The following is a 24,928-nucleotide window of genomic DNA, read 5'->3' as shown; positions in this document are numbered from 1 at the left end:
TTATATTATATTGTTACATTTTATTCTATAATGATGTCATATTCTTTAATAATATTATTTTTATTTATTACTATTTCCCCTCACAATAAGAACAATGGGAACCCTGGAATTAAAACTGGAGAACTCATTTGCTGCATTCCCACCCATAAATTCTGGATTTCTTTTCTTGCCTTTAATTTCTTCCCTGCAAAACCTCCAGAATCTTGACCTCTGCCAGTTAAAATTTCCTCAATTTGTAGCTCATGTTTATTCATGAGCAGCTCATTTTAGCACTTGGCCTTGTGGCTGAGGAGCAGAAACGGCTCTGAGGAGAAAAACAACATTTTTATTTTTATTTTCATTTTGATTTTAGCTCAACGGACACAGCTGAGCTGAGACAAAGGAGGTTTGAGACCACAAACTTCTTCAGGCCTGAAAGAGAGAAATTCAAATTAAACACAGCTCAGGAGCAGCTCTGAATGAAAGCTAATGGTGCCAAACATAATTTGAGGGAAATAATGAAAATAATGCAAATAATGGGGATATGAATAAGGAGTGGCATGGTGCCATGGGGTGTAATGAGGCAAAGGAGATTTAAAAAAATACATATATTATATATTTTTTATTTATATATATAATATATATGTACACACAAATATTATTTATTTTATAAATATATAAAAAATATGTATATTGCTTTATATATATATACACACATATATTATTTATTTTATAAATATATAAAAAATATGTATATTGCTTTATATATATATACACACATATATTATTTATTTTATAAATATATAAAAAATATGTATATTGCTTTAAAAACCTCCCTTGGAATCCCGGATATTTGGATTTTACACAGTAAAAGCTGAAGACCCCAAGGTAAAATGTCAAACAGGACCCCAAATACCCAAATTTGGTGTTGCTGATTTTTTCCCCATCCCTTTACAACTCTGGGAACCTTTGATACTTTTAACCTTTTAATCCTGCCACAATGTGGTTTTATAAAAGGAAGAACAGGGCAAGATATTATTTAAAAATGTACATTATAAACATAAAAAATGTTGTTGAAAAGCCTGACATTGCTCCGAGAGCCCCAGTTAAGAAACATCTGGAATAATTCAAATTACAGCCCAGGTTTCACAAGGTGTAGAGTTAACTTACCTTAAAAAGCCTCATTTTATGGGAGTTAACTGGGGAGGAGGAGGCTCTGCAGAGATAATAGTTCAGGAATTTGTGTCTATTTACAAAAAATAAACTGTTCCAAAAATTCCTTGTAAAGAGACATTCCGGGACGATTCACTCCTCATTCCTTCCTCTGAACAGCTTGACTGAAAAGGAAAAAAAATTAAAAGAATTAAAATTTAATTCCCCTTTTTTTTTTTAGAGTTTAGAGAAAAATTCCATCTCTGGATGAGTGTCAAATAATCAGATTTTTTTAGGGGGAAATTGGGGAATAAAGGAGGAAAAAGTCCCGACTTGATGATTTCCTCTGTGGCTGCGGGATGGCGGCAGGGTGACATTTCCACCTGCCTCATGACTAATTTAGGAAAAGGAAGAGCCGGCCAAAAAGTTATTTTTGGTGATGGGGCCAGCGAGGGAGAGGGACAGGTGCAGGGCCAGAGTGTGACATGGGGGGGATGAGCCCCCCAAAAACGGGAGCTGGCAGGGGGGGGTGAAATCCCCTCAAATGGGACCTTGTGGGGGTGGAATTCCAACAAAAAATGGGATTTTTGGGGGGGTTGAGGAGTCTGTTCCACCCCAAAATATGTGGAATTAGAGGGTTGGGGCAGCACAAAGTGGGACTTGGAGGGTTGGGTGAAAGGATCCCAAATTGGGGTTTGTGGGGTTGGACCCCCCAAAAATGGGGCACTGAAGGGTGGGCTGAAACCCCCCCAAAATGTGATATTGGGAGGGGTAAAACTGCCCTAAAATGTGACAATATTGAGCTGAAACTGTCCAAAATGTGACACCATGGGGTTGAACTCCCCCAAAATGTGACATTGAGGGGTTGAACCCCCCCAAAAAGTGGCATTGAGGGGCTGAATCCCCCCCAAAAAGCGACATTGAGGGTTGAACCCCCCCAAAAAGTGACATTGAGGGGTTCGAACCCCCCCAAAAAGTGACATTGAGGGTTGAACCCCCTCAAAAAGTGACATTGAGGGTTCGAACCCCCCAAAAAAGTGACATTGAGGGGCTGAATCCCCCCCAAAAGTGACATTGAGGGGTTAAACTCTCCCAAAAAGTGACATTGAGGGTTCGAACCCCCCCAAAAAGTGACATTGAGGGTTGAACCCCCCCAAAAAGTGACATTGAGGGGTTCGAACCCCCAAAAAGTGACATTGAGGGGTTCAACCCCCCCAAAAAGTGACATTGAAAGGTTAAATCTCCCCAAAAAGTGACATTGAGGGTTGAACCCCCCCAAAAGTGACATTGCGGCTTGGCCGCCCTGCCCCGAACGTGACATCGCGGCTCATGACGGTCACAGGGCTCTCGGGGCGGGGACTCGGCCCTATAAATCCGCCCCAAAATCGCCTTTTCCTCAATGAAAGGCTCGGGGAGGCAGAGCAGATCCTGGGGAGAAAGGGAGCAGGGACAGCGGGGTTTTTGTTCCGCTTAAAGTTCTTTTTTTTTGGGTTTTTTTGGGGTTTTTTTTTTGTCACCCCTCCCTCGCCACATTCCGGCTCAAGAGGCGACTCGGCAAAATGAAATATATTATAGGCATCGGAGGGTAAGTCCCTGCTAAAATCTGGCTTATTTTATGGGTTTTTTCCTGGTTTATATGGTTATAAAATAATATTCGGGATATAGGATTTGCGAGATGATGCAACTTGATGGGTGTTAATTCGTGATGCTTAAATACGGCAGGGTGACATCCACTTTTATATATTCTTTAATATATATCTTAATATATACTTTTAGATGTGCTTTTGCTTGATATATCCTTTTATATATTTAATAGGATTTAAAGGGTGGATGCTGCTTCAACGGAGTTTTGCAGGGCAGCACATCCTTTCATACAGACTTATCTATGTACATTTTACATTTTATATACTTATTTGTGTTATATACATATTTAGGTACGCAAATTCTATATTTACACGTTTATATATTTGTAGAGATACTTTTATCCACAGATTTATATCCTTTCATAGTTTTAAGAGGAGGGATGCTGAGATGGCAAAAAACACTCTCTCAAGTAAATTTAGAGGCCAGATAGACCAAGAAAATTATTTTAAAGTTTTCTCTGAAAAAGGAAGAGGGGGGAAATACCGTTTCTATTAAAATGGGGTGCTGGTGTATAAAGGGCATTACTTTTAATTTTAAAAAGCAGGATTTAAGTTGTGCTCGTGCTGGGACGGGATGAGAGTGCAACGGGAGAGTTCCAGAAATGGAACGGCGAAGGGTAATATGGGTTATTAGAATGATAATGCATTAATAATATGCGACCGAGGGATTTATACAGCTACGGGATTTAAAATAAAAAGGAGAAAGAGTTAAGTTATTCAAGGCTTTTACACTGAACAGGTTGTGGGGCGTATGAGGGAGCGAGGGCAGCTCGGCCGCTCTATCTTGAGCAGCGGGGCCGGGGCTGTGAGGGACCGGCCATGGCGGCCCCGCTCCCCTCAGGATCCCGGGCCGTGAGGGACCGGCCATGGCGGCCCCGCTCCCCTCAGGATCCCGGGCTGTGAGGGACCGGCCATGGCGGCCCCGCTCCCCCTCAGGAGCCCGGGCTGTGAGGGACCGGCCATGGCTGTTCCGCTCCCCCTCAGGAGCCCGGGCTGTGAGGGACCGGCCATGGCTGTTCCGCTCCCCCTCAGGATCCCGGGCTGTGAGGGACCGGCCATGGCGGCCCCGCGCGCGCGCGCGCTCCCCTCAGCGCCGCCGTTGCGCGCGCGCGGGAATCGGAGCGGGCCGTTACGCGCCTGCCGAAGCGCGCGCGCGGGGCGCTGGAAGAGGGGCGGAGCCCGGAGGGGGGGGCGGTGACAGCCAATCGCGAGCCGGGGAGAAGGCGGGGCTGGGGTGTGGTCGCAGCCAATCGGAGAGCGGCGCTGGAAGGGGCGGGAAATTCAAACGGGGGGGGCGCGGGCGGGGTTGGGGACCCTGAGGGACAATGTCGGGGTCCCCCGAGGAGCTCGGGTCCCTCAGGGTCAATGCCGGGGTCCCCCGAGGAGTTCAGGTCCCTCAGGGTCAATGTCGGGGTCCCCTGAGGAGCTCGGGTCCCTCAGGGTCAATGTCGGGGTCACCTGAGGAGCTCGGGTCCCTCAGGGTCAATGTCGGGGTGCCCTCAGGGGCTCGGGTCCCTCAGGGTCAATGTCGGGGTCCCCTGAGGAGTTCGGGTCCCTCAGGGTCAATGTCGGGGTCCCCTGAGGAGCTCGGGTCCCTCAGGGTCAATGTCGGGGTCCCCTGAGGGGCTCGGGTCCCCTCAGAGTCAGTCAGTGTTCCCTCAGGGGCTCCCGCTGCCGGGTTCGGATCCCTCAGGGTCCGTGCTCGGCTCCCTCAGGGCTCGGCTCCCTCAGGGCTCGGCTCCCTCCGCGGTGTCTGTCCTGCCCCGGTCCCCGTGGCTCCCAGACCGGTTCTAATGCGATTTTTCCACCCTTTTGTCTCGCCCCGCTCCGTGCAGGGTCACCAATGGTGGCAAAACCACCCTGACCAACAGGCTCGTCAAGGCGCTCCCCAACTGCTGCGTGGTCCATCAGGATGATTTCTTCAAGGTGAGTCTCCTCTTCCTTGCGGTGTTGATTTTACATGCAGGGCAATGCAGTTTTGGCAGCTTAGGAGCCACAAGCTTTATGGGTTTGTGGGGCTTTTTATGTATATATATATATATGTATTTGATTTTTAAATGACTGGGCAGGTGGGAAGTTCCTGACCTTTACAAATGCCACAGGAGCCTTTAAGTGTTAACAACAGATTTAAATTTAGTACTGATTTCAGTCAGAGGTTATTTACTCTGCTCTGCATGAATGATTTTCTCCATATTGGGATTTCCCACGTTATTTTATTAAATTAAGAATGAGACTGCTAAATGATGCTTTAGGATTTAAGCACCTCTATGCTGGCTTAAATATGGAAGGGGGGTTTTATGGGGGAACTTTGATAGATCTGTATGAGAACCCAGTTAAAATATTGCAGAGATGAATGCAGAAGAGTTTCAGTGCCTTCTGCCTGGGAGTGCAGAGTGTTCCTAAACCCTGCACGTTTCATGGGAATGATGATATCCCTGGGCCCCACCACACGTGGAAGTCCAAGAGATGCAGGAATGGACTTGGAGCAGTTGGGGGTCATCCCCAGAACATGAAGTGCTCCAGCCGCAGCATCGTGTGCTCAGTCTTTGATCACTTAGGAGCCCTTGGGGGAGGCATTGTTTGATTGTCCATAAAAATCTGTGACTTCTCTTTTGAGTGAATGCCCACATGAGGAAAGCAGTAACTGAGCAACCAAAGTGCTGCTATACCCACCTGCATGTTTATTAGAGGAGTTCAAATACCTATTCTATTAAAAAAACCACATTCTAGCACTTATTTGACTGCATCCACACTTTAAAATCCCTATATGTCAATTTACAAACCACACCCTGTAGCATTTCACCAACTAACAACCAACGTATCGAGTGATTAACGTAAAAACCTTTATCCAGAGCGGTTTGAGTGAGCCAAGGGAGCTTCCCAGAGCTGCTGGGGCTGGGGCAGGCCGGGAGAGTGAAGGTCCTGCAGCCCAGCTGGGGCTGGTGCAGTGCCCAGGGGTGGAGCGTGGTGCAGTGGTGGCCAGGCGCTGGCGGCAGCGGAGGGAACTGATCCCGCTGAGGTTGCAGCAATGTTTTATTGCTCACTATATTTCAGCCACAAGATCAAATAGAAGTCGGGGAAGACGGCTTTAAGCAATGGGATGGTAAGAGCAGTGTTCCCTATAGGATGCAGTAATGTATATTCTTTTTCCTAAGTATTTATTTTTTCGTTATTAAAAGATTTAACAGTAAATTTCCATAACTGTAACTTTACCAAGCTCGATCTATTTTACACTTTGGAGCCCGTGGTGTTTGCTGGTGTTTGATGGTGTCCCTTTTTCCCACCCACCCCCTTTCTCCTGACTAGTGTTGGATTCCCTGGATATGGAGGCAATGGTGAGCACAGTGCGGGCCTGGATTGAGAACCCAGTGAAGTTTGCCCGTTCGCACGGGGTGAACGTCACACCTGGCTCTAGAGAGCCAGCCTCCCAAGATATCCATATATTGGTCATTGAAGGCTTCCTGCTTTATAATTACAAGTAAGGTTTGGAGAACTCTTCATGGTTTGCCAGGGAAGATCCTTAAACCCTCGTGCCAGAGCTAAAATCTCCTTTTTACTAATTTCCCCTTCCTGCCTTGCTGTGAATTCTCACCCCGGAGAGTTTCCTGCTGGAAAATGTAAAATTAACTCCTAAATGTAGAAGTGAGGTGAATTTAAGGTTCTGATTTAGGACCCAGCCTTGCACTCCAGGGGAGTTTCAGAGCAGGATTTTTGCTGGCAGAGGGGTGCAGGCTTCCCCTCAGCTCCCCTCCTTGGTGAGAAGAAGGCAATAATCCATTCACTGCCTGGAATCTCTCCTGGAATTGAGGAACAGTTCTCTCCCGTGCTTGCTTAGCACTGACTACACTGAGCTTAGTGAGAGGAGCAAGCTGTGGCAGAGAAACTCCTGGGTTTTTGTGGAGGACCATGGAATCCCAGAGTGGTTTGGAAGGGACCCTAAAGCCCATCCAGCCTGGCCTTGGGGACTTCCATGAACGTGAGCTGAGGAGTTGCCCTGTCCCAGGTTTTGCTGCAAACTGATTTTGGAATGCTCTAGAAAGAGCCAGGGCTCCCAGCCCAGTGCCTGATCCTCCACAGGATCCCCTCTGATCCCCCTCAGGACCAGTGGCAGGTTTTGGGTGGGACAAGTCCCTGCTTGGGCCATTCTGACCTTCTGAAAAAAGCTTTCCATGGTTTTGAGTTAACAAACCCGTGAGGGAAGCACTTGCCCTTGGGTTGTCTTCAACAGACACAAATCCCATAGAGGCAGAGAGATTTCTGTGGTGTCTGGGGTGATTTCATGCTTTTTGCTGTCATTAAAAGTGACATCTCCACGTTGTGTCCTTGTCCCCTCCCCAGACCTCTGATCGAGCTCTTTGACCTTCGCTACTACCTGGCAGTGCCCTACCACGAGTGCAAGAGGAGGAGGAGGTGAGAACATTCCTGGCTGTGCCTCCAGTCCTTCCCTCCTGTCCTTCACGCTGCTCTTAGTCATGGAATCATGGAGGGCTTGGGGCTGGAAGGACCTTAAAGGTCCTTAAAGGTCGTCTCATCCCAGCCCTGCCATGGCAGGGACGCCTTCCACACCCCTGGCCGTGGGCTCTGCCAGGGATGGACATTCACAGGGTCTGGGATGAGTTGGATTAGAGTGGGGGATTTGACCAGAAGGGGAGGAAGGGGGTTTGGTGTGGTCAGCTTGGAATGACAGGCTGGGGTTGGAGAAGATCTCTGAGATGGAGTCCAGCCATGAACCCTTCAGCCCTGACCACGTCCCCAAGTGCCACATCCACCCCTTCCAAACACAGCCATGGGGACTCCACCATTGCTGGGCAGCCTGTGCTGATCCTTCACAATCCTTTCCATGAGAATTTCCTTCATGAAATCATGAATCACAGCCCAGCCTGAACCTCAGCCCCTGACATTCCTTGTCCATGCTGTTACTGCAGTACCCGGAATTACACCGTGCCCGACCCCCCCGGCCTCTTCGACGGCCACGTCTGGCCCATGTACCTCAAGCACAGGAAGGAGATGGAGGATTCTGGCGTGGATGTGGGTGAGTCTTCCTTCCCCAAGCACAAATCCTGCAGCCTTGGAATTTAAGGAATTGGGTGATTTCATTCGAGGAAGCTTCCACTGTGATGATGCAGGGTGATATTTTTACTCTCAAGTTGTAATCCTGGCCTACTTTGGATAAATACTGTCAGTTTTAGAGCTAAGAATTTATTCCCTTTTGCTTTGTACTCTTAAGGACTCAGAGGGGACAAAAAAGTTCAAAATCAAAAGAAGGGATTTATAATGATAAGAATTTCACAGGCCATTGTATTTTCAGGATGGTTCTGTTTTTCCAATAGAAAAACAAGTTGTCCTTTGGGTCAATAAAATATGAAATATTTTAAAACTAATCTCCCAAAATCTTACTGTGCTGGGAAGCCCAGCCTGACTCCCCCTTTTCTCTCCCAGTTTATTTAGATGGCCTGAAGTCCAGGGATGACCTCTACAACCAAGTCTTTGAAGATATCCACAACAAGCTCCTAAATTGCTGATAGGTAACTATCTCCAGAGGGTGGAAGGAGAGGGATTGTGCTGGGAACAGCTTGGAGCTCATCCTTTTAACCTTTTTTCCTTTCCAGGGTCTGGGAGGATCCCAAAGATCCGTGTACAGCGCGATGTAAATAATACTTGGAAGTGGGAGTGGGAATTGGTGTGAACTCCTCTCCCACTGCCCTTTGGCAAGTCCCTTCTGTATATAATTGAAAACTGAGGATAACTTATTCCCACCACGTGGACAGGATCGCCTCGGTGGGGTTTATTTTTTAATTATTTTGTATTCCACTGGCTTACAGAGAAGCTGGAAACAGCATTTTTATAGCAGAGCAAGTAGAGCTGTGCTGGGAAAACCAGAGAGCTCCTGCAGACAGAAAGGCTTTTTGTGCAAGGCTTGTTGGTAACATCACCAACTCAGTAAAAATCCACTTCAGTCTCCTTCTGAGGTCCTGATGTAATCCATCACTCAGCTTTATTGCAATAAAAATGGGTATGAAGCTCATCCAAAAGCAACAGCAGCCTCTTTGTGCTGGGTGTTTGGAACTGCAGCCCTGGTGGCCTCGAAGCTCCCTCCACGTGTCACTGCTTGGCTTTGGGTGCTCCCACAGGCTCAGTTTGTGAATTCAGATCCATGAGGTGAACTGGGGGGATTTCTCAGGGAATGAGAAATGAGAATTTCCTGTGCTTCCCTAGGAACCATTTCAGGCATTAAAGCTGAAACAGCATCCAAATTTCAGCCTCAGCAGTGCCATCCCTGAGTGCTGCCCATCCAAAACCTGGGCATGAGCACTGGCAGCTCTCAGGCACTGAAATCATTTGGCTGGGGGGGTTCTATCCCAAGATTTTGGGGCCTGAATTAGGAACTGCTCTGGAAAAGCAGCTGCTTTTAATTAATTAATTTAATTTTAGTAAATGAGGAGTCACCCAAAAACCCACAGTGGGGGGGCTTGCAGCAGCCTGAGGGGAGCCAGATCCATCTCCTTGTGCTGATGATTTCCCAGTTGTGCTGGGCAGGGATGCCACGGCCAGGAAGAGCTCTGGGGACACCCAGCCCTCTCTGATGGCAGGGCCACCCTGCTGTGAGCTGTCACCCTGGGGAGCACTGCCCCCAGCCCAGCTCTGGCAGGAACAGCAGCTCCCAGGCTGCAGCCGTGGGGTTTCCCTGTGCCTGCACAGCTTGGTTGAAGCTGTGCAGAAGCCTTTGGGGTTTGGGAAGACTTATAAGGGAAAAGCCCTGGCTCCCACCTCCTGCCAAACTCTGGGAAGCAGAAATGGGAGCCTAAAAAAGGCATTTTGGTGTCTCTTGTCACGGGCAAGAGGGGCTGGAGCAGAACATCCTGCTGACCTCAGAGCACTGGAACCCCCGGGCAGCGCAGCCCTTCCAACACGAGTTCCTACAGCTTCAGGATTAGGAGAGCTCATGAAATCATGAATCACACCCCAAATTCTGCTTTTTTAGAGCTCCTTTGGTGGCATTTCATGCATCCACGTGAGATCCCCTGCTGCTCTGAGGCTGGGGTGAATGACCAGTGACTTCCAAGAGCCTTTTGGGAGCGTGAAACCCAAACCCTCGGCAGGAGGAGAATCCAGGAAAGGTTTCTCACTATGTGACCTTTGGGAACAGCCGGGCCTATAGGATTTCCATACATCCTTTCACCCACTGCCTGTGCCAGCTGAGCTGGGGCTGCACCAGATCCACCCACAGAGCTGGGATGGGGCACCCTGAGGGCTCCGAGCCCCCAGGTGTCCCCTCACGTGGCCAGAGCCCGTGCTGGACACTGGGACAGCCCCAGTCACGCCACCTCCCTTGGCAGGGAACACCAGGGCAGATTAAATTCTCACAGCCACACGTGTCCCATGCATGGGGGTGAAACCTACACCTGCTGGAACGTCAGCAGGGACAGGGACATGGGGCACAGCCCCCCTGATCCCCAGGGAGCCACAGAAGAGTGACAAATAAATCCCAAACGGAGCAAATCCCCTGGGCCTGGAGCTGAACCCACCCTGGGCAGCCAGGGGCACGCCTGCCATGCCCTGGCATTTGGCTGGTGATTCCCCCGGATCAAATTCTGCTGGGTCTTGGCTCCAGGGGGCCACAGGCAATCGGAGAGCCCGCGGTGCTCCCAGGGGAAACGTGCTCCCTGCTCTGGTGTTCTCTGGAATGTGGCGCTTTGGGACCTGGCTCCCCCTGTCTCCAGCAGTGAGGGATCTCAGGCAAGAGGAGCCGGGGGCTCCCCCAGCCTGGGAACACCCCACAAACCACCCCTGACCTCCCTCCATGCCCACAGAGAGCTCATCCACCAGCACTGGGTCTCATAAGGAAAAAAAAGCATTTTTCCACGCAAATTAAATCCCTTTGGGAGAGGAGCACAGTGGGGCACATCCTCATCTCCCTCCCAAGCCCTGTCCCGCCACGGCAGGAGCTGAGGCAGCCACCCCACTAGACAGAAACCTTTATTCTGGGAAAAGGGGGAGCCAGGGCTGGGACGGGGACACGGGGTGCAGCACCCGGGGGCAGTGTGGGGCGCAGGGGCCGCCGGGGGGCTGCAGAGTGTGAGGCCACACAGGGATCAGTCCTTGGTCCCAGCCCACGCGTGGCTGCTGCTGCAGTGTAGAGGGGAGCTGTGCCCACCAACCCCCCCACGGGGCACAGGGGCAGCTCGGGGACACGGGTGACAGGGGGGGACAAACGTCCCGGAGCACGGCAGCGGTGACGGGGAGCGCAGGGACACGAGCCAGGCAGGAGCTGCACGCGGGAAGCCAAGCCCCGGGGTGGCACAGCCCCAGCCCCCCGAGTGGGGGCTCCAGGGAGGCACAGGGGCAGGCTGGGGGCACTGCCCGGGGGTGAGCAGGGCACCGGCAGCAGCGGAGCCCCGGGGTCGGCCGGGTTAGCGGATGCTGCCGTCGCCCTCGCTGCTCTGCAGCTTCTCCCGCTCGATGGACCACACCAGCTCCTGCACAAACTTCATCTCCGAGGCCACCTGCTTGGCCAGGGCCTCGTAGTGGTTCTCCAGCTTGCGGTAGCGCCGCTTGAGCCCGTTGGCAGCCTGCACCACGCTCCTGGCCTCCTCCTGCGCCTGCTTCTTCAGCGCCTCCGTCTTCTGCAGCTCCTGCCGGATCTGCCGCAGGTCCTGGCTGATGCTCTCGTTCTCCTCTTTGTACCACGACTCCTTCTCCTCGTAGATGGACAGCAGCGCCTCGATGTCCTCCTGGAAGGACTTCTTGTTCCTCTCCAGCTCTCGGAGGCTCTCCTCGGCCGCAGCCACCTCCTCCATGACCTTGGAGAAGCGCTCGAAGTTGATGTAGGTGTTGTTGGGGGGCATGCTGGAGTGGGATTTGATGGTGTACTCCTTCAGGCGCGTGGTCTTCAGCCGGCGCCGCTCGGGCTTCTTGCAGCTGTCCTCGTTGCGGACGTTCCTCCTCTTGATCACCTGTGCCAGGGACAGTTGTGGCTGCAGCACCCACCCACAGGCAGTGACAGCAAACCGGCCCCCACAGGGCTGGGGGAGCAGCAGAGCCCCGGCCTCGGGGGGTCAGGCACCCAAAAAGTGCCGATTCTTTAACTTCTCACCTTAATCCAAGGGTGCTCCAGGCTCTGGGCGATGGTCATTCGCTTCCTGCAAACACAGCAAGGCTGGCATCAGGGCAGAGGCTTTGCTCCTCTCTCCCTGTTAAAGCCCTGCAAAAGCAGCTTGGATCCTGTGATTGCCTTTGGGGTCTGAGCCTGGGCAAACTCACTGCACTCAGGGCCCCCCAGGCAGGAGCTGTATCCAGCTCCTCAAGAGAAACACAGGCAGAGGATCCTGTGGGAACCTCCTGACACCACTGCTCCTTCCCAAACCCTGAGCCCTTGGGGCCCAGCTCAAACCTTCCCAAACCCCAGTGGAGCTACTGCACCCTCGGGGTGAGCCCAGAATTCACCCCACCCTGGCGCAGGCAGGAGAGGGGGAATTCTGTCCCCCTCTCCTGTGCACAGCAGGGTGGGCAGGGGGGACTGTCCCCTCTCCCAGAGGGACCCCCAGCTCTCTCCCTGTCCCTCACTTGGGGTCCTTGACGAGCAGGCGGCGGATGAAGTCCTTGGCCAGCTCGCTGGTGTTGCTGAAATATTCCTCATCGAAGTCGTAGTTGACAGCAGAGATGTTGGTCAGTGTCTCCTGCTTTGTCTCCCCCAGGAACGGGGAGGCTCCGCTCAGCCTGAGAAGAGACTGGGTTGGGGCACCCCAAAAAGGCTCCAGGCCGAGGTGGGGGGCTCATCCTGCAGCCCGGTCCCCTCCAGAGCTGCCTTATACTCACAGGATGTAGGTGATGACCCCGATGCTCCTGGAAGAGAGAGGGAGAGGAGGATGAAGTCACACAGAGCTTTTGGCTGAGGGGAGATGCACCAGCACGAGGAATTGGCTGCTGGAGCCATGGGAAGGGGCCTGGGAGGGGAATCACTCACCACATGTCAGCCTCCAGCCCCAGGGGCTCGTAGTTCACAATTTCTGGGGCTTTAGGAGGAAAGGGGAGAAAATGGATTTATTGTGGGGGAAGGAAGCCTGGCCCCATGGGCACAGCCTGGCAGCAGCACCCGAGTGCTGGGTGAATCTCCAGGATTAATCCAAAGCTTTCAGAACCCCAAGGAGCCCCCAGGAATGCTCACCTACAAACTCTGGGGTCCCAAAGATATTCTTGAACTCATTCCCAGCCTCGATCTTGTGGGCGATCCCGAAGTCGATGAGTTTGATGCGAGGGTTTGGCACGTTCTTGTCCAGCAGCATGATGTTCTCTGGCTGTGGGGGGAGAGGATGAGTGGATTTGGAGAGATCCCAAACACTAGAGGAGAGGATGTGCCTCAAGCTGGGACAGATCCCAAGCACCAGCCCCACTGCTCCGCAGGAATGCATTGACCCCCACTCCTCAGCGTTGATTTCCAGACCCCACCTGGGAGTTTATCCCCACTTCCAGAGCTGAACACAGAGAGACTGCAGCCCCCAGAGCCCACCTGGGAGTTTATCCCTGCTCCCAGAGCTGAACACAGAGTTTCTGCAGCCCCCAGAGCTCACCTTCAAGTCGAAGTGGGCGATGCGCTTGGAGTGCAGGTAGTGCACCCCGTCCAGGATCTGCTTGAGGAACTGCGTGGCCTCCTCCTCCGTCAGGGACTCCTTCTCGGCCAGGAAATCGAAGAGCTCCCCTCCGGACACCAGCTCCAGGATGAGCACCACGTCGGTCTTGTTCTCGAAGATGTCGTGCAGGGTGATGATGTTGGGGTGCTGGATCTCGCGCAGGATGTCCACCTCGCGCTCGATCTCCTCGCGGCTCACGCCCCGGCGGCTGGACGACAGCCGCCGCTTCTTGATGAACTTGGCCGCGTACTCCAGGCCCGTCTTCCTCTCCCGGCACTTCCTGACGATGGCGAACTGCCCGCTGAGGGGTGAGGGAGGAGGAGAGGGTGTCCTGGCTGGGAGCAGCTCCGGCAGGATGCAGCTTTGCCCCCCAGGAATGCCCACGAGTGGGATCTGGGGATGGCCGCTCGCTCCCGGGCTCTGCACACCCTGGCACCAGGGATTTCCTCCCAGGAGGAAGGGAATTCCTCCCCGGAGGAAAGGAATTCCTCCTGGGAGGAAGGGATTTCCTCCTGGGAGGAAGGGAATTCCCCCCCGGAATGTGGCAGCTGCTCATCCTCCCTGTGCTGTTCAGGTGCTGCTGTGATCACCCAGGCTGGGAGATGTCCCCATCAGCCCCCACTTCCCAGCCAGGAGCCCCCAGGAGCAAATCCCAGAGCCCAGTGGTTGTGGAAGACCCTAAAGCCCTGCTGGAGAAGGCAGGTGGAGGGGAAAGGCCTGAAATCAGAGCGACTGCACCTGGACCTGAGCCTCCTTTACACCTTTATACATCCCTGAATCACAGCCAGGGACATGCACAGCCCTGGGGGGCAGAGTGGGGGTCCTGCCAGGGGCACTACATCCCTCCCCAAGGCTCGCAAACAACCACAGCCACAGAGAGGCAAAAGAACCTGGAGCAACTCCTGGAAGTTCCTCTGCTTTGAAAAAAAAAACACTTAAGTGACCCAAAACGCTTTTGCTGCCCAAGTGCCCGAGGAGGAGCCTCGGCGCGGGGCTGGCGCGGCCGAGGCGGCGCTGGAGGATCCCGAGGCAGCTCCCCCAGCGCCGCCTCTGCATCCCGGCTGGTTAAATCCCATCTGCGGGCTCTGAGTCACCCTGGATCCTCCCCCAGGCGCCGGGCCAGGCGCAGGCACCGCGGAGGGCCGGAAGCCGCCAGCCCCGGACGGGAGCTCCGTCGGGAACAACGCTAATTAACTCTTTTTAAAAAATCTCCATCTGCCAGAGGTGCCTGGCCCTGCACTGCCCTGGCCCCGCTGCCGACAGAGGGGCACAGGGACAGCACGGGGATGCAGCAGCGGGTCCAGTGAAGCGCCTGGCAGGGGGTGCAGCCTGGAAGCCCCCCAGAAGGCAGCGGGATGTCGTCCCTCACCTGCCCAGCTCCTCCCCCATCTCATAGAAGTCCTCCACGCTCTCCTGGCGGAAGGTGGACATGGCTGCGGGGCCGCTGCAGCGGGAGCCGCCCCGCCGCTGCCAGCGCCGGGTGTCAGGAGCGGGGAGCAGCCGGGGATCAGCACCTGCGGCACCGGGAAAGGGGGGCTGTGTCCCGGGAGCTCACACCGGCACCCAGAGCAGGCACCCCGAGTCCCCGGGGGACGCACAGCCCCGAGCTGGGGGCCGGGGATGCCCCCCGGTCTCACCACACCCCAAAACCCAGGGGAGAGAGAAGGGAAGGGAAGGGGGCACAGCTTCTCCCTGCTCCGCAGGCCCCACACCCGCTGTCCACCCACCAATCCTCCTCATCCCTTTCCTGGCCCACTTCCCCTTCTATCCCAACTCTCCACTGACCCTCCCTGCCCCACAGCCCCCTCCAAACCCCCCACAGCCCCCACAGCCCCACACCCAACCCCTGCACATCTCCTTCCAGCCCCACAACACCGCTCCCCGCGCCATCCCTCCCTCCCCAGCGCACGCAGCCTCCCTCCATCACCGCTCTGCCACCCCACAGCCGCTCGCCCGCCCTCCCGGCCCCACACCGCCTCTCACAAACCCCTCATTGGCCCCGGCCCCGCTCCCCAACCTGGGCCGCCGCCGCCCGCGTCGCCGCCGCCACATTCCACCACAGCAGGCCCCGCCCCCTCCAGCACAGACCACGCCCACCTCCGCAATAGGCCCCGCCCGCCACACGCAGCCCGCGCCTGGCCGGCTGCCGGCGGCCATTGCGAGCGCCGCAGGATCCCTCCCGAACCCAAAGAGCCACCACCGGCAGCTGTGTCTGGTTTGACAGTGCCAAGCGCCTCCTGCAAACTGACAGCAGGAACCGGCCCTGCTGAGTTTTGTTTCCCAGGGAAAAGGGCCGGCGTTCGTGTCCGGGGGCCCGTACACTCAAGCCCGGCCCACCCCCCGCCAGAGGCTCCGCCCCTCTGCTCGCGGGTGGGCGGGGCCAAGGGTGGCACCACCTCTTCGCCGCCACCAGGGGGCGCCGCCCTCGCCCTTAAAAACACCCAAAATCTTCACTTTTCGTCACCATTTATCCAATTTTATTAATTCCAGTGGCACTATTACAGGCGGCGATGGGCACGACGGACAGTCACGCTGCAGATAAGGCATCCTCACCCCCTCTCTCTTTCCCCCCGTTTTCCTTGACCTCTTTAAGCACGCCCCACTCCCTTCCAGGCCCTTCTGCAGCAGTATTTTTTCTTTTTTTTTTGAGTCAAATAAATACAGAATTGGGCAGATCTAGTGGAAATGTTTTAGTTACAATGGCAAAGATGAGTCATGTGCAACACAGAAACCTATAAGGCTTTTTTTTTTTCTTTTTGTTTTGTTTTCCTCATTTGAAGTTCTCAAAATCGCTATGAAACCCATTTAATTAACAAGATGGTGGTCACAGGCGTCTAGCCCCTGGCGGTATGGGTGATAACGCTAATTAACTGAATTTTTCCTGCTCTCCCAGAGTTCCATGAGTGTCGTTAGAGTTTGTCCAGGAAGTTGTCGAGGGCAGGGATTCCCTCCTTCAGCCCTTTGCGCTTGCGGGTCTCGGCCACCACCTGGCACGGCCGGCTGGCACTGTCGAAGGGGTCCCCAGGCAGGATCTGCCAGTGGTCAAAGACACACTGGGGGAAGGCCTGGCCCCCCGTGTTGGACCTCAAATCTGCTGTGAAACCTGCGAGGGACAAGGCAGAAGGTGAGGTGGGGCAGCAATGGCTGTAGTTTAATTTTGCTTCCATGGAGGAACCCAGAGCAGCTCTCAAAAGATTCCTGAGAGCACAACCACTGTGAGGTGGGAATGGAAAAAAGGCTCCAGGAAGAATTTAGAGACCCTTTAAATGCCTGAAACTGGAGAGGGAACTTTGGACAAACACATGGAGGGAGAGGACACGGGGAATGGCTTCACACCAACAGCAGGCAGGGATAGATGGGATATTGGGAAGGAATTCCTGGCTGGAAGCGTGGGGAAGGGCTGGGATGGAATTCCCAGAGCAGCTGTGGCTGCCCCTGGATCCCTGGCAATGTCCAAGGCCAGGGACAGTGGAAGGTGTCCCTGCCCATGGCAGGGGTGGCACTGGAAGATGTTAAAATGTCCCTTCCACCCCAGAACACTCTGCAACCTTTGTCTCTTCTCCTAGGAGAGGGGACACCCCTAAGCTGTACCAAGGGAGGGCTGGAGATTTCTAGCTCCAGAAGGATGCTCAAGCCCTGCCATGCTGGAGTCCCCAGCCCTTGGGGGCTCTCAAAGCTGAGCGGATGTGGCACTTGGGGACACGTTCAGTGCTGGGTGAACAGCTCAACTCCAGCATCTCCCTCCCAGGACGGCTCCAGGACTCACCAAAGGACTCGTTGACAGGCAGGTAGGCCTTGACCACGAACATGGGGGTCCCGGCCACCTGGGTCTCCTCAAAGACGTGGCCACGCTTCCTGTTCAGCACGCCGTAGATGCCTCCCACCACCTGCTCCGGGCACTGCAGGAACAGAACCGGGTCAGGAGCGCGCCCAGCTGCCACCCCCTTCCCCCGAGGGCCGGCAGGGGCTGCTCACCTGGATCTCCACCAGGTAGATGGGCTCCATGAGGCGCGGCTGGGCGGTGAGCACGCAGGCGTAGAGGCAGCGCCGCGCCGTGGGGATGATCTGGCCGCCGCCGCGGTGGATGGCGTCGGCGTGCAGGGTCACGTCGTGCACGTCGAAGCGCACGGCGCGCATGTTCTCCTCGCACAGCACGCCCTGCCAGGGGCACAGCGGGGTCACGGCAGCGCCCCGGGGTGTCCCCAGGGGTCACGGCAGCGCCCTGGGGTGTCCCCCACATGGGGTGCTGCTCCCTTGGCACAGCACGCCCTGCCATGGGGCACAGCACTGCCCCAGGGTGTCCCCAGGGGTCACGGCACCACCCCGGGGTGTCCCCCAACAGGGTGCTGCTCTCTGTGGAAGTGGCTCCTCGAGCAGTAAGCCCCCCCTCCAAGAGTCACTTGACCTCCTTGCTGAGGGATGAAGCTTCAAACCTACAAAGGTTGGAGTCTGGGAGGTCTTTCCCAGCTTAAGGGGTCTGTGGAGCAGCGGCTCCCAGCCCTGTGTCGCCACTGCAGCATTCTCAGCTCTGAGGTTCAAGCCACAAGAGCTGTCACACATTTATGGTGCTGAAACCCAAGTACTTGGCCAAGGGAAATGGGGTTTTTTTGGTCTCAGTAATGTCACCGAAGTTGCTGGCTTGGAATCTCCCTCAAAGTGAAAGGTATACAGGAAAATGGATCCTTCCTGTTGCTGTTCCCAGTCTGTCAACTTACCCTGCAGTCCTGTCTAATCCTGAAAATAATTGCCAGATAAGGCCAGATCCCTGTCAAGACCCTCAGAGCACCTTTCCTCCTGAAGCCAGCTGTGTTATTCACTGGACTGCCCAGATATTACATTTTGCTCCACGAGAAGCATAAAAAAAACAAGGATGCCACCCAGAGCAAGACACCAGCCCTCACCTCCTTGGTGGCCCACTGGAAGCCGGCCACCACGCTGTCCTTGATCTCGTTGAGGTACTGCACTCCCTTGGTGATGTCAGTGAGGATGTTGGGGCCGGTGCCATCGGGCCCGAAGCACCAGATCTTCCTGGCCTCGGTGACGTCCCACTCGTACTTCTCGGCCAGGTAGCGTGCCCTCTGCTTCAGCTCCTGCCGGGCCGACACCTCGCCCTTGTCGATGTCCTCGGCCAGGCCGTCGGGGAAGGGCCGCGCCTTCATGTACAGCCGGTTGTGTTTGTTGGGGGACTTGGAAAGGCACATCACGTTGGACTCCTCGCTCACCGTCTCGCGGTAGGACACCACGGGATCTGATTTCTGCAGGGACATGGTGGGGGTGAGGCACCAGAGCTGGCCAAAGCCCACCCCGAGCTCAGCCAGCACTCGGCCTCTCTACCTTAATGGGGATGCAGGCGTGGTCCTCCTCCAGGTCCTTCAGGCAGATCTCCAGGTGCAGCTCCCCAGCGCCAGCGATGATGTGCTCCCCAGACTCCTCGATGATGCACTGGCAACACCAGGAACAGCAGGTGAAGCTTCAGAACGAGCCACAGCCACAAACACCAGCAGCTCTCTACGTGTTTTTTGTCTTTGACCCACAGAGCTTCTTCCAGATGTTCTCCCCACTGATCTGGTGCTGTCACAGCACCAAGCCAGAGACCAGCACTCAATGCTTTCCCAGGACTGGGGGCAGCATCCCTGGATCCATTCCTGCACCACCCACTCACCTGCACCATGGGGTCAGACTTGGCCAGGCGCTTCAGCCCCTCCACCAGCTTGGGCAGGTCGGCCGGGTTCTTGGCCTCCACGGCCACGCGCACCACGGGGCTCACGCTGAACTTCATGACCCTCATGTTGTGGGCGTGCTCGAAGGTGGTGATGGTTCCAGTCTTCACCAGGAACTGGTCCACGCCCACCAGCCCCACGATGTTTCCACAAGGCACGTCCTCGATGGGCTCCACGTAGCGGCCCATCATGAGGATGGTCCTGAAGGGAAAGTTGGGTTAGTGAGGTTGGGGAGGAGATCCCACTCATCCAATCACCTCAACAGCCCTCAGACACAAGAGACCTGAGACAGCTCCAGAACCTCTCAACACACCAGCCAGGACACACCTTTGAATTGGCTTCAGGTACAGATCCTCCTTCTTGCCAGGTGTGTAGTTTGGTCCCATGATTCTGACTTTCAAGCCAGTTGAGACGAGACCAGAGAAGACACGGCCAAAAGCGTAGAAACGTCCCTTGTCAGAGGTTGGCACCATTTTGGAGATGTACATCATCAGGGGGCCTTTGGGGTCACAGTTCTTAATGCCTGCGAGGGGGAGAGAGCCCAGCTTAGCCCAGAGGTATTGATGTATCTGGCACCCAGCCCAAAACCCCAACCCAAGACCTACACCCACTGTCCCAGCCGAGGGCTTTTGTCAGGACAAGAGGAAATGGAGAATGGCTTCCCAATACCAGAGGGCAGGGATACATGGGATATTGGGAAGGGATTCTTCCCTGGGAGGTGAGGCTCTGGCACAGGGTGCCCAGAGCAGCTGGGGCTGCTCCTGGATCCCTGGAAGTGTCCAAGGCCAGGCTGGACAGGGCTTGGAGGAGCCTGGGACAGTGGGAGGTGTCCCTGCCATGGCAGGAGATGGGGCTGACTTTCAAGATCTCTTCCAACCCAATCTATTCTGAGATTCCACAGAAGATCACATCACCAAGAAACATCTTGAACAAACCCAGGCTCAGATGGACCCTCTGCCTACTCTGAGATTACTCAGTCAGCTCAGTGCTCCAGAACCAAGCTGTGAGCCACTAAACCTGTTTGATCCATGCTAGAAAAGCTACAGACTCAATTCCAGACACTCCTGGGCCGTGCCCATGGAGAACAAACTGGCTACAGGCGTGCTGCAGCTGAGGCCTGGCAGCAAAGCAGCAGCTCCTCCTACCTATGGCAGCCTCATCGTCAGGGGGGCCCTCGTAGAGCAGCTCGCAGCGGTACTTCTGGGCTGTGACGGGGGAAGGCAGGTGGATGGTGATCATCTGCAGCAGGGCATCTCCAGCTGGCAGCCACCGCCTCATCACGGCCTGGGCAGAGCAGCAGGACCCAGTCAGAGTGTTCACAGCCAGGGTTCACCTCCCCCTCTTTCCCCACCTCCCCACCAGCATGATGTTGATACAGATGGAGCAGCACAACTGCTCAGCTGCTCCCCAGAGGACTCAGAGCAGCCTCACCTTCAGCAGGGGTTTGCCTTCCTTGTCCTTGTCCTCACTGTCCAGCTTGATGTCCAGTTTCTCAATCAGTTTAGCAGCCTCTTCTTTCTTGAAGTTCATGATTGCATCGAAAACCTGCGACAGGAGCAGCCATTGGAGCGCTGCCGTGACCCAGATTGGAGCAGCTGCACCACTGCACCTGCAGAGGATTCCTGCTCCTCCTCAGCACCCAGCCTCCCCCCAGAGACACAGCCCGTGTGCCCCAGGTGTGTCAGACAGCTCAATTTCTTCAATCAAACGAGTCAGGTCAAAGTGAAGAAATTTTCCATCATCACGCACGGAACGGAAGCGCAGAGCGGGAGGTGCCGGCCAAGGAGGAACCCTGAGGAACTCACCTTGAAGATGGGGTCAAGGATGAGCTGGCAGAAGGTCCTGGGCAGTTTCTTTCCATCAGGGCTGGTGGCAGATTTGCTGAACTTGCCAGTAGCAGGGTCAAAGTATCTGCAGAGAGAAGGAAATCAGACAAATGTCCACGCTCAGGTCAGCTACAGACACACAGCTGCTTCTGCCTGCTGAGGGCAGAACCAAGGGCTGCTGAGGAAGAGCCACTTCCTGCTTCCCCCCTCCTTCAGCTTTCCAGCACTCACCAAAATATAATTAAGTCCTGTTAAACCAGGCACAACCATGCCCTCCCCCCTTTACCCATCCTCTGCAGTGTCAGGCTGCAGCCACGCAGAGCTGATCTGGAATTCCACTCGCCACCATTCCCTCCTCACCTGTCTCCCCACAGCTTCTTCATCATGTCCTCGACTTTCTTGGCACGCTCGGCTGGGCTGAGCTGGGCATCTCCCTTGGCAGCAAACTTTGCCACGTACATCTCAGCAAACTGCTTCAGGGTGAAGGCCCAGCCGTGCAGGCCCGAGCCAAAGCCCACGGTCCCGAGCACCGGGTCAATCTGAGAGGGAAGAGCAGAGCTGGGTCAGGGAGCAGCCCTCGGCCCACCCCATCCCAGAACACCCCAGTACAAAATGGGCCTTCAGGACACTGAGTCTGAATATTCTGTCCCAGTGACCTCTGAGCTGTGGGACAGGCACCATTTTAGCTTTGCAGCACAGAACTGGGTTGGTTTTTCTCCACCCCCAGCAGGTGTGTGCTCAGGTTCTCGTGCAGGTAGGATTGCCATCCTCCCCAGGAGGATCAGGAAGGCATGGACACCTCCAGCTTCTCCTCAGAAGCTGACACCCACAGCCCTGCTCCCTTCCCAGGAAGCCAGCAGCAGAGCAGGTGGGAAGGACACGTTGAAGACCATCCCATTCCACCCCTGCCATGGGCAGGAACACCTTCCATGATCCCAGGGTGCTCCAAGCCCCATCCAGCCTGGCCTTGGACACTTTCAGGGACTGGGCAGCCACGGCTGCTGTGGGCAACAATCCCAGCCTTTATTTGCTCAGGCCTTGAACAGGAAATTTGGGAGGGGAGCCAGCAAGAGCCCCAAGCCTGGGAGTTCAGGCACCCTCAAGATCCCCCTGGCACAGGGAATTCTCCGTGAGGAGGGAGCTCCATCCCAGCACCCAGAGCCTCCCTCACCATGATGTTGCCCATGGGGCCGCTCTCTCCCTCTCCGTAGGTGGAGATGATGACGTTGACGTTCTCCACGATGCGCTGGAAGGTCTGGTACAGCTCCTCTGGCTCCAGCTGCAGCTCCAGCAGCGCTCGGTCCATCTTGTTCATCATCAGCACGGGCTTGATCCTCTCGGCGATGGCCTGGCGCAGCACGGTCTCTGTCTGCACACACACCCCTGCCAAACACTCCAGCAGTCAGGCATGAGCTGTCCCCACCTCCAAACCCCCCAAAATGCCCTCCAGCTGCAGAAAACCTCACCAGAGACACAGTCCACGACGACCAGGGCACCGTCAGTGACTCGCAGAGCTGCAGTGACCTCGGAGGAGAAGTCCACGTGCCCAGGGGAGTCAATGAGGTTGATCAAGAATCCAGAACCATCCTTGCTCTGCTTGATGAAGGCCAAGTCGTTCTCAGAGAGCTCATAGAACAGAGAAATGGCTCTGAAAGAAAGAGAAGCTATTAAAATGATGATCTGTGTTATTCTTCTCCAAAGTTTAGAAATGCTTTGCCACCACTGGAGGTGGCAGCCAGTGTTCTGCTCTGGGTTGGAGCTGGTGACCTTGGAGATCTTTCCAACCTAAACGCTGGGCTCCAGGATTTCCTCAAGTGTGCTCCAGGGAGGTCAGCGTGTGAGATAACAGCAGCACAGCCTACAACCTGTCCCTCCTAAACCACAACACCCTCCAGAGTGCCAACCTCCATGCCAACCTCCTCCAGCTCCCTGCACCCATAAAGGGCTCCATCCCCAAATCATGGATTTAAGCTTTTCCTACCCATCCAAACCATGTTCTCCACCCCTTTTCAAGCCCTTCAGAGTCCTCACACTCCCTGTGGCAGCACAGCCACCAGGAACATCCCCAGAGATGCTCCCAGGAGTCTCCACACCGCATCCACGGGACACCCAACAATCCTGGTGCTCAGCTGGGAGGATGAAGCTCTGCTCAATAACTGAACACAAGCCAACCAACACTTGCTCCACCATTCAAGACCCTCAAGGGCACGAGATGAGCTTCTGGACTCGACCAAAGCCCGACACCATTTTCCTCCAGCTCCTGGAGGAGCGCGGGGAGCAGCAGGAGCCCGAGGGAGGGCACTCACGTGGATTTGATGGTGATGCACCGCTCCTGCTCGTCCTTGCGGGTGTCGGTGAAGCGCGTCTCACCGGCCCGCGCCGAGGCGATGATGCCGGCCTTGCACACCAGGGAATCCGTCAGCGTGGACTTGCCGTGGTCCACGTGGGCGATCACGGACATGTTCCTGATGTTGGCCTTTTTGTCCATGATGGCCCGTATCTGGTCTACTGTGAAGTTCACCTTGAGGGAGGGGACAAGGGGGACTCAGCGCGTACAAAACTGGCTCGGGTGACTCCAAGGAAGCCGAAGCTCCCATAAATGCCTGCCATAGTCAGGGTGGCACCACCTCTGCGCGGGTGACAACACAACCCGCAGCCAGGGCACCGCAGCGGGGCTGCAGCACCGACCCCTCCCTGCCCCGCGTCCCTCAAGCCGCGATGTCAGCGGGCGCAAAACGCCCCCAAAGCCGAGCCCGGGCCGGTGCCGGTGCCGCTGCCAGCCCAGACCGCAGCGTTACATAAGGCACGAGCGGCACCGCAGCGCCCCGTCCCCGGCGCCGCCACCGCGCTGCCACATCAGCGCGGCCGCTCCCGAGCCCGGGGGCAACGGCAGCCCCGGCACCGGCGGCTCCTGCCAGCTCCGGGGCTGTCACGGCCGCCCGGACCGGCCCCCTCTCGCCGCCCCACCCTCTCCCCGCAGCCGCGGCCCAGCCCGGCGGCACAGGCCGCAGCCGCCGCCGTGCGACCCGCGGCGCTCGCGGAGCCGCCATCCCCGGCGATAGGGGAAGCGCGGTGGGCGCTCGTCCCGCCGGGAGCGGCGGCGGGCGGCGGGGGCTCACCATGGTGGCGGATGGCGGCGGATGCTGCGGGGCGGGGGGGTCACGGCAATGGCGGCGGCTCGGCCCTGTCTCGCTGGCGAGCGCAGAGCGGGCGGAAGAGAGCGCTGACGTCAGCCGGCGCCCTCTTATAGGGCGGCGTCGCCGAGGGGCGGGGCCTGCGCAGAGCGCGTGCGCGGCCGCGCCGCTCTATCCCGCGGACTCTATGGTCGGGAGGCTGTTCCGCCTGGCCGGCACCACGTGGGTGTCACCGCGGCCGCACCGGGACTGCAGCGAGGCCACACCGGGGGAACAGCGACCGGCAGCGACAGCCCCGCCCCGCCCGGGCTGCGGCGGGTTGAAAGCCCACCCCTCCCGCTGCCGGTGTAAGAACCGACCCGGTGCACCGGGGTCGGCGAGACCGAACTCGGAGCGGTATCACCGAGCGGCAGCTGAGCACGGGGGGTCTGCCGCTAGTAGCAGGCGGTAGGGCCGAGCCCGGTGTCAGGCAGCGGCCCCGGGTAGCGGCGGGCCCGCCCCGGTCCCGCAGGGTGGCCGCAGTGCGCATGCTCGGCACCGGCCGGGGCTGCAGCGCCCCCTGCTGGCGGGGAGGAGCGCGGGGGCAGCACCGGCCGGGCCCGGGGCCGCGGAACCGCCGGGGTCACGGAACCGCCGGGTTCGGTGCCATGGAACCCCCCCCGTGAGCCTTGGAGCTGGCAGAAGTCATGGAGTGAGCCGTTCGGGACGTGGAGGAACACGCAGTGCCACGGGAGGGACGCCGTCCATCGCCCCAGGCCGCTCCAGCCTGGCCTTGGGCACTGCCGGGGTCCGGGGCAGCCACGGCTGCGCTGGGAGCTCCATCCCAACATCCCGGGCAGGAATTCA

The 24,928-nt window shown here is 56.2% G+C and overlaps 3 protein-coding genes and 1 long non-coding RNA gene across 5 annotated transcripts; 1 reads left to right on the top strand and 3 right to left on the bottom strand.

Moving 5' to 3' along the window:
• Nucleotides 1-305: 305 nt before the first annotated feature.
• Nucleotides 306-1,519, bottom strand: LOC120499055. The gene is made up of 3 exons (XR_005626791.1): nt 1,465-1,519; nt 1,150-1,316; nt 306-411 (listed from the first exon to the last, which is right to left on the bottom strand). It is a non-coding gene; the product is annotated as an uncharacterized LOC120499055 (long non-coding RNA).
• Nucleotides 1,520-2,530: 1,011 nt separating this feature from the next.
• NMRK2 (nicotinamide riboside kinase 2) lies at nt 2,531-8,810 on the top strand. The gene is made up of 8 exons (XM_039702444.1): nt 2,531-2,716; nt 4,610-4,700; nt 5,829-5,877; nt 6,081-6,252; nt 7,113-7,184; nt 7,700-7,806; nt 8,214-8,299; nt 8,384-8,810. The coding sequence occupies exons 1-7, from the start codon at nt 2,691-2,693 to the stop codon at nt 8,294-8,296; spliced, it is 600 nt and encodes a 199-aa protein (XP_039558378.1). The 5' UTR covers nt 2,531-2,690; the 3' UTR covers nt 8,297-8,299; nt 8,384-8,810.
• A 1,922-nt stretch (nt 8,811-10,732) lies between these two features.
• DAPK3 (death associated protein kinase 3) lies at nt 10,733-15,621 on the bottom strand. Of its 2 annotated transcripts, none has more exons than XM_039702419.1 (9): nt 15,420-15,621; nt 14,772-14,916; nt 13,343-13,703; nt 12,940-13,069; nt 12,739-12,787; nt 12,591-12,617; nt 12,339-12,491; nt 11,869-11,914; nt 10,733-11,728 (listed from the first exon to the last, which is right to left on the bottom strand). In XM_039702419.1, exons 2-9 carry the CDS (start codon nt 14,831-14,833, stop codon nt 11,186-11,188), a joined length of 1,371 nt encoding a protein of 456 aa, XP_039558353.1. In that variant the 5' UTR covers nt 14,834-14,916; nt 15,420-15,621; the 3' UTR covers nt 10,733-11,185. The 2 variants fall into 2 exon arrangements, with proteins under 2 accessions (XP_039558353.1, XP_039558352.1); XM_039702418.1 differs by having other exon boundaries at nt 15,390-15,445.
• A 235-nt stretch (nt 15,622-15,856) lies between these two features.
• EEF2 (eukaryotic translation elongation factor 2) lies at nt 15,857-24,209 on the bottom strand. Its single transcript, XM_039702396.1, has 15 exons — nt 24,068-24,209; nt 23,255-23,469; nt 22,415-22,596; nt 22,120-22,331; nt 21,309-21,487; nt 20,928-21,033; nt 20,554-20,667; nt 20,268-20,406; nt 19,450-19,645; nt 19,065-19,323; nt 18,737-18,844; nt 18,304-18,657; nt 17,378-17,560; nt 17,169-17,301; nt 15,857-16,505 (listed from the first exon to the last, which is right to left on the bottom strand). Exons 1-15 carry the CDS (start codon nt 24,068-24,070, stop codon nt 16,312-16,314), a joined length of 2,577 nt encoding a protein of 858 aa, XP_039558330.1. The 5' UTR covers nt 24,071-24,209; the 3' UTR covers nt 15,857-16,311.
• Nucleotides 24,210-24,928: the final 719 nt, after the last annotated feature.

This window comes from Passer montanus, unplaced genomic scaffold (assembly GCF_014805655.1).
Source record: "Passer montanus isolate IOZ18808 unplaced genomic scaffold, ASM1480565v1 scaffold156, whole genome shotgun sequence".
Lineage (NCBI taxonomy): Eukaryota > Metazoa > Chordata > Aves > Passeriformes > Passeridae > Passer > Passer montanus.
The sequence above is the reverse complement of the archived record's forward strand: the minus strand, read 5'-3'. Positions and strand labels throughout refer to the sequence as shown.